Source organism: Eufriesea mexicana, unplaced genomic scaffold (genome assembly GCF_001483705.2).
Source record: "Eufriesea mexicana isolate 0111107269 unplaced genomic scaffold, ASM148370v2 scaffold2501, whole genome shotgun sequence".
In the NCBI taxonomy this organism is placed as follows: Eukaryota; Metazoa; Arthropoda; class Insecta; order Hymenoptera; family Apidae; genus Eufriesea; species Eufriesea mexicana.
In genome coordinates, this window is record NW_016910581.1 from 362762 (window position 1) to 371778 (window position 9017).

General features: G+C 35.4%; 1 protein-coding gene across 1 annotated transcript in view; it reads left to right on the top strand.

Annotated features, from left to right (window-relative positions):
• The window catches only part of LOC108550057 (tetratricopeptide repeat protein 37), a 104534-nt gene that overhangs the window by 35294 nt on the left and 60223 nt on the right, over window positions 1-9017 (top strand). Inside the window, exons 4-5 of the mRNA XM_017903657.1 lie at window positions 7971-8429; window positions 8577-8731. Coding sequence (XP_017759146.1) covers window positions 7971-8429; window positions 8577-8731 — 614 coding nt within the window. The remainder of the gene's footprint in view (window positions 1-7970; window positions 8430-8576; window positions 8732-9017) is intronic.

The following is a 9017-nucleotide window of genomic DNA, read 5'->3' on the forward strand; positions in this document are numbered from 1 at the left end:
CACACACACACACACACACACACACACACACACACACACACACACACACACACACACACACACACACACACAACATATAAGAATAAAAAAATCTAAGGTTAAAAAAGTTCGTATAAACTTAGGCTCGAAAACTGTTTCCTGTCAGGATATAAATGTTTTTGGTGTACCAGCTAACATTTTGAAAATTTGTAATGTTAATCCTTCAAACACCGTTTCGGCGGTATTATTATTCGCATTAAGAAATACCATATTGCCGACCCTGTATCCCAGGTAAAACACGATAATACATTGACGCTTGGCCACCACATACGCCAACTACCTGGAGTATGGAGCAATAATTCAGTTCGTTTTTCCAAAAAATCGTTTGTCAATTCTACCATTGCACCTGAAATTCGGAAACTCCGTTATTCATATCATTCAACAACAAAATACATAGTCCTTCCAAGGGTCCTTATAAATAGTAGACCTTGTAACATACGGCATATAAAAATACGCAGTATCAGGATAACTCTTACAGCCCACTTACTACCCGAAACTATGCACAATTTCTCAAAGAGCCGTCCGTCACTAATCGTCGTCAATCAAGAACGACCTAGTGACGATATATACATGTAGTTTAAAAAAATATGCTGACAATTATTTTATCTTGCCGCAATATTTTTTCCGTTTCATTTCAGAGACTACCGAATTCGTTGAAAAAGTTTTGGTGTATTTTGAATTCTGTCACATGCTATAGTTAGAGTTTTGTCAAATAAGCAGTACTTTACTGTGACACTTTTTATAAATATTTTTATAAATATATTCGTAAAATTTTATATAACGTATTACAAACGGATATAGAATATACCATTCTATTCTATATCCATTTAAAAAAAAAAGGTTGCAGTTTTATTAACAGTTAATCGTTTTATTTCAAATATTATTTTCAATTCTGAAAGGTACAAAGAGTCTATAGAAATTATACGTTATTTTATAAGTGATTCTATGTTTCAGGTTACACTGGAGACTCAAAATTCGAACATAATCCGTCCTATGATTAATTCGTTCTCAAATCCGTCCCCACATCATTTAATAGATATAAAACATTTGATGTATTTACTTGCAAAGATTTCTTTTCCTCATTATTTTTTAATAAATAGTATGTCATATATGTATGTATGTATGTATATGTATGTATATATGAAAATAATTTTGTAACATTAATTAATTAATAATTTTATTCCAATCCGCTAGCTGAATCGTGATTTCTTGTTTCTCTGTAAAAATAGTATATGTTCTATATGTTCTATATGTTCTATATTTTTGTTCGTATTTCAATATTTCCCTAAAATATTTCGCTACATTATCATTTGAGTGGTTAATGATTCTGTTTGCAACTGTAAGATTTGGCTGTCAGTCCCTTACAAGACTCAGTGTTTTAGCTCAACGATTTAATAATTATACGTTTGCATTAGACATACTTTTCGTATTGATTATTTTCTCTTCCTTTGCAAACACTTCCTCAGCTATTTTATGCCGCTGTTCTATACGAAGATCCTGCAACTTCTCAATAATCAGCTTAATATTGTAGTCATGCACCATTTCTTCGATACCTTCACTCTTTATCTTCAGGTCCATACGCTCTGCAAAAACACAATTTCTTCTCTTAGTGCAACATTTTCTTCAAACATTCATGAATCTCGATCTGGTACAGTGGTTGATCATCAGAGTTTTAACACGGCAGATGGCATCGTTTTGTAAGAAATTTGCTCTGAAGCTTTATCTATTACTCCTAGGCAGTGTAGAATATTGAAATGTTTTCTTTTGAAATCCGCTAACGATATACTCTTTATCCGATGTCATTTTAAAGTACCTTGATGTGAAGTTTCTTGAAATTTCAAATGACTGATTAACAAGTCTCTTTAAGATTCCTAAAAGAAAGTCTTCTAAATCCTTTTGTCCCTTTTTTCTCAGAAATGTTTATTTTCTGGTATTCTTTTCCAAATTTAATTTTCAAGTATCTAAATATTTACATTGATCTATTGTTCCACTAGTGAAGTACAAATTCCAGAGACCATTTGCAGCTATACCGTGGAAGATGCAAGTGTGGAAAATATGAATGTTTTTCATATAACATTTATTTATTACAATGGGAAAAGTAAATAAACGCACTCTCTTTATCTACGTGATTCACCCTCTCCGCCATAGCTTCTAATAAATGCTATAAGATACATTAGCCTCGTAACAAGTTCTTGATAGTCCTCTTTATTGTATTTTTCACTAGTCTTATTATTAGGCATCTTCATATTGTGGTGAATTAGTGTAGCACTTGTGTTACAGTCAGCCATGCCAGATAAATCAATCAGTTTGAAGAGGTAATTTTTCAAATGCACTTCAATTCTTCCCTCATATTAGTCAATTTATATTCCGAAAATAGTTTGGTTCACTCAAATTCTTCGTTTTATATACTTATTCTTGAAATTCCCATTGCTCGCAACTATCACCATGTCCTCAACATATATTGCACAATATAAATAAATGCCAGCGTCCTTTTTTAATAACAGACATAGATCTTCTTCCCATTGAATTAATCCATTCTTCAACAACACTTATGTCAGGTACTCGTTCCAAAAGCGACCTACCTGTGTCAACTCATAAACGCTATTCTTCAATTTATACGCACAGTTACTCTTTGCCTCGTACTCAAGTGGGATTTCCATGAAAATCTCTTTTGCAGTTATGCCCAATAATAACCATTTGAGTCCCAGAGGGTTTTGAAAAAACACTGTCGAAGAATCCCGAATAGTGCGACCGCGCTTTCTCTAAGCGAGTGCGTGAGGACCCAAGCAGCGCGATAGCGCTTCTTCTGTTTTATGTCGAGAAATCCTAATCGGCGTGATAGCGCTTCGTTTATTTTATGTAGATGAATGTTATTGAATATTTCTTCATTTAGTTTATTGAAAATCATACAATACCTATTATCGGTAAATTTAACAACAAACAGTAAATTGGTATCACAACATTAGAGAACGAAAGGTGATATCGACACGGTTACTTTTTCACTAACGTGCAGCTGACTCCCCTGTACCTCAATCGGTACACCTCTCCCTGAAGAAGAGGTTTCATCCATTACAATTTTTGTTCGGGGGACGTTTTTCTTGTTCAGGATAACCGATTCATGAACCAACGGAACGTTCTTTATTCAATTAATTGCCAATTGGGAAACGTTTTCCCTTTGACAAACTGTCAATTTTCCATAAAATAGTTGTAAGTGTAAAGGGTGTGGAAAGGATGACGCGAATGAATACGGGTCAAAAACTTCAAAACTCAAAAACATCTTATTTCAAAAGAGATTTATTTCACTCGGTGGTCTCACACTAATTGCCCGCTGACGCTTCCTCACACGTGGAAGCTTCTTCATTCGCTGCGCCTGGTTCTTGATTGTTATACAACGATCGAGAGTTTCCGCGAGTACAAAGCTATCTCGGTCCGTTTGACGGCGATTTTCTTACATAAGGAGAATCACGGAGGCAGCCTTCGACATTCCTAAAGTTCGTTCTCGACTTCATAATGGACAGTCCTTTGACTTCTCAAACAGTTCTTGACCTATCAGTCTTTTTTGACTTAGTAGTCAGTCTTCCGACTTGTTCACACTTAATTAGTCTTTTGATTTTCAGTCGTCTTTAACTTACAAGGGGCAACATTCAAATGGCACATGCCGATTTTTATGAAATTTATGTGAGAGTTGTTAAGAAAGTATTCGACACGTATTTTTTCCTTTTCCTTTTTTTTTTTCTTTTCTCTTTTCTCGGAAATCGTTCATGTTGTAGAAGTGAAATCCCTCGCGGAGTCTGCGGTTGACCTTGGTCGCCGTAGTATGAGCTTAACGACCCTGTTGCGGCTCCAGAACTGAACGTCCCAAGTTAAATGGAGGACTGTTCTATGTCCTTATTGCCAGCGTCCCTTGATTTGTATACACTCGTTGTCACCTGGCCACTACTTGGCCGAACCTTAGAAAGGGCCAATAAATCACCCCTAAGACGATGGGCATCAGGACCCAATTTGTTTAAACATCCATCACCACCGAAAGACGTTCAAGCTAACACACACTTCCAACATTATTCACAACCAATAGGGAGACATACATGTACACCACTTACATTTCACACCAACCAATCACTAGACACACAAAACTTATAAAACTGTCGAGACAGCGAGTTCTCCTAAAAATCCCACGAAAACAAGACAAGCATCACGACCAGATCTTCAGTCAAGACCCGCGACGATCAACTCGGTGCGAGAGACAGTAACATATCACAACTATTTAGTTCAACCTTAACCAGGTCTAGTTCCATTAATTTAGAGTAGGCTGTATTCCAGCAACATTGTCGCATTCGCGTAAATGGGCCTCACAACCCCGCGAAATCCCCATCGTGTGAATTGGAATGTTTGGAACGCAACAGACCCTAAGGGGTCCGAGTTGGTCAAACCTAGGTCAAGGTATGCAAGCTGTCTCAATCGGAAAGTGGGATGATCTCATGACAGGTATGATCAGGACGGCTTGAGCCCTGATACCGCGGGAGACCAATTTAGCCCTGTGCTGCCAGCTTTTAGCCGTCCGCTCGTCGGTCGCTAGGTTAGACTGGCGGGGGTAGTGGTTATGTCAACGTCTCAGGCAAGAGACCTTGAGTTCTCGGCGGGTCATTTGCACCAGAACAGCTTCCGCGCCGGCCTGTAGAGTCGATAGGGATTTAGAGAAGTCCCGTCCGTACCAAGAGTGACAAGTGGGACTTGCATACCATGCCCCGTTGAGTCAAGTGGACGATTGGTAGTTCCGTGTGTAAGGTGCGCGCCGGAACGCGCTGATTGAGCGAATCTCAATCCCACGCCCATGGGGACCATGTGGATTAGATCCTAAGGGTAAGGGCCGCACGTTAAATCACCGACACTCGTTGTAGAAGTAAAATCAACCCTCAAAGATAAAGGTTAAAAGCATATTTTCTTGTAACATCTCGAAAACCAAATAGGTTAGAATCAAATTTCATACCAATGTTAATGTTAATCATACTAAATGTTATTTGATTTTCATGTAAATGAGTACATGTGATCTATGGATTAAAATAGGGGATATGTGTCTTTGGAACCTTTTTTCTCACTATAAACAATAATTATGACAAATAGTTTTCAATAATTCCACGTGATGACAAGCATTGCGGGTCGTATTGTACGCCTATAGTAAACTTTTTCAATGTTTTGGATGATTGTTGCGAGTGTGGGATAGGTTCTTCATTATTTTTTAATTAGCCATCTGCGATACAGCGCACTGTAGCGTGCAAAATTGCGACATGGTATTGTGCGTTTGAAAAAAGAAGAGACAGCGTGTTAACATTCTCACGACTCATTAACTCCGCTGATTCTCCCTTGATCATAGAAAACGGTGATTGATGATCTTCCTCACCATCTTCGACCAATAACGGTCACTGCCTGTGATAATAGGAGTGTCAGTGGAGTTACTCAGCCGTGTGGATGTAAACTTGTCCTTTTCTGCAATGTTCTTGTCTCGAAGGCATTATATCTATCACTGTTGTGAGGAGCATTGGCTTGGTATGCAGACGCATACGTCTGCACGGATCCGTATCCACCCTTGCAAGTCCATTGTTAGCAAAGTCTTATTTGTAGCGTATAATACTTTCCTATTCATTTTGTCACTTTACGTAGGCTTGATTTGTCAAACACAATCGTCACAGCATCATCTGCTGTATTCATTGTCCCCCTCTTCTTTTCATATCCATTTCCGTTGCCTCTCCAGTTTTCACTTCCTCGAACATGTATGTATATAATTCTTTGTTTCCTTGTACTCTGCTAACATATGTCGATATCATTGGCAGTTGAAACACTTTTACTTACCATAGCACTCGGTTCCTATCTGGTCTCTCTTTCCACAAGTATAGCAGTTAACGCCATTTTTCATTCTTCTTTCTTCCTTCTTACATCATCATGGCCTTTCTACGCTCTTTCTTCTTTTCATTGCCCCTTTCTACCTTCTTCTAATTTCAGCAAATACCTTATATCATTGATCATTGCCTAACTTTGACTTTCCAATGTCCTTAAGTTTTGACCAGACTCTTCTCTGTGCCCATGTAGCACATACATTTTTAGTTCAAATTCTTCTTTCGTTTTTGTCAATTACGTACATTGATTTTTAAAATCACCAGCCTTATTGATGTAGTCGTCTTCGCTTTCATTCTTGTTCATAAGAACAAATTCGCGAAATCACTCGATACTCTTGTCTTAATTTGTTTTGACTCTGCAATCATAATTTACTAGATCAACTAGATCTCCTAACTTCATATTATACTCCTTTGCATGAAGTTTTACTTGCATTATTTTTTCATGCAATAGTACAATCGTAAGAATCGTAGGATCTAAAGTAGGATTGTCGTAGGATACGATACGAAATATATACGTAGGGATATACCTACGATTGTTGTAAGATACAAAAAATAATATCCTCCTTAATATACAATGTAAGACAAAATGATAGCATACTTAGAAGTTTATTATTTCTAACAATGTATTCAAAATCGTTTGGCACTAACAAGAGAACATATTAAACTCGGACACGAAACACGTATTTCAATGAACAACCCTTAGACAGTTATAACATTCACGCACGTGTTTGATGCATGATAATAATACCCTAACATACGTGATTATGTCTTTATGGAGTTCTATATAGACCTCTTTCGGCAAAGAATTTCCTTTATAACACGTAGATAAGTTTCCTACTAATATCTTAAAATCTTTACTTATTTTAGAATTTCACCTTTTATTTGGAACGTTTCCTTCTGAATTCTTTCTGTCTTTATAATTCATTATCTCGACAAAATTTCATTACACATGAAATACTGTCGTGTTCTTTGTACAAGGATGCGGCAACTAACGTAGAGACCTGTTATCGAAACTTTCTTCTATTCGGTTATTACAATTTATTGGTCGCTTGTAGGTTTTCCGTTTGCTTTCATTGGGAATGTCTCTACTTACATCTGTTCTTTATAGTCAACTACTAAAATCAGTTTATTAAATTCCCTACTATTCATCAGAGTTAGCTGGAAATTTCGCCTACTATGTATCATCCCACTTCATTGTGGGAGGGTACTTGGCTCTAACTTCTACGCATCTATCGCTTGAAATATCTATTCAGTCAATTAAAATTTGTATAAATAACAAAGAATTGGATCTTTCGCACTTATTTCCGGACCTCCAAACTCCCATGTACAGTTATTTTGGTTCGTTTAATATAATAAATTGCAATTTTGACATGAAAAATACGCCTGTCAAATTATACGCGTCATCTTTGATACCGATATCTTCAAATCAGACAAATATTTTGTAAATAACTATATTGTAGATAACATAGATTCTTACATTTTATTTGATTAAAAGTGCCTTTTATTAAAAGGAGGTTACAATATAAAGAAGGTCGAAACAAATTAAATTGGTGACTATGTCTAGAAGAATTAATATATTCGAGAATTAACTAGTTAATTTTGCATGAAATAGAGGCAGATATAATGTGGTATAAATGGTTTTTGCATTGGAATAATGGAGAATAATGGAGGGGATTCGAAAATATTCTTATTTTTTTTTTTTACTGTAATAATGCTATAATTTTTTCATAATTTTCCGATAAACGGATTATTTCAGGTGATACATTTTGTTTCATCCTGTGTAAACTACTACAGCAATATATTTCAATTTTTCTTCATTATTTTTTATTTCTATAAAATGTTATCAATCGCACACGAGATTGATAGAACACAGAAATAGGATAAATGTTCTCAGACAGCTCTGTACATTATATAAATGAACAGTGTAATTCTTGTATATTGTATATATACCGTGTAACCAATTTTTTGACATTCAATTTATTATATTTAATGTTGTTTATGCGTTTCTGTATCTATGTATTTTTTAATCAGTATTTAAAGGTACGCCCTTCCACGCAATTACATCTGATTCATACACGTATTAGTATACTGTTGAATCAATCAGATGCATACATTCTACTGAACAATTTGGAATCCCAACATAACATCAAAATGGAAGCTAGTATTCTTCGTGCACTATATTTGAAACAAAATAAACAGTTCGACGAAGCAGTAAATATTCTTCACTCAGTCTTAGAAACGTCTGAAGCGTGGTTACTTCTTGGTGTAATATATTGGGAAATGACCGAGTATAATTACAGTTTAATGGCTTTCTTAAATGGAGTGAAAGCCGATCGTTATAATTGGGAATGCCTAATTTATTTGGGGCATTATTATCGCGAATATGGCAATGACTTGGAACGTTCTAGAAGATGTTATCAGACTGCATTAAAAATCAATCCAAATTCTGAAGAAGCTGGTATCGGTTTAAGTACAGCGTATAGGCTTCTTAAAAATCAAGTAAGTACAGATAAATATTACCTTATGTGAAAATATGAAATACATGTTTATTGTTACGTATTTTAATGCTTATTATTCGTTATTTATTTGAATATATAAAATTTCATAATTTTTCGTTTAATTACTTTCACAAAATATTATTTTCAGGATGCGAATATACAGTTGTTGCAAGTATTAACTACACAAGGCAGTGGACCTAAGTGGGCATGGTTACAACTTGGTTTACAATATCTTGACCGAGGAAATGCGGAGCAAGCTATTAAGACGCTCCAACATGTTGTTAGACTTGACCCTAATGACTGGTAATTTTATAGATAATAACTATTTAATAATTAAGAGATTATGAATTTGCATCGAAAAACATAAAAATTAATTTCGTCGATGCAGTATAAAATTTTTAGAATTATATTATTTCGTACTTGTCTCGATCCTATTCACAAACATCTTTATTCGGTTTAATTGAACTTGGTAACAATTTTTTATGCTTTAAGATAAATATTCTGTTTGCAATAATTCTTTATATGAATCAAAAGTATCGGAAGTTAAAATTTTATATTTAGAATATAAAATGATTTTATTTACTCACTC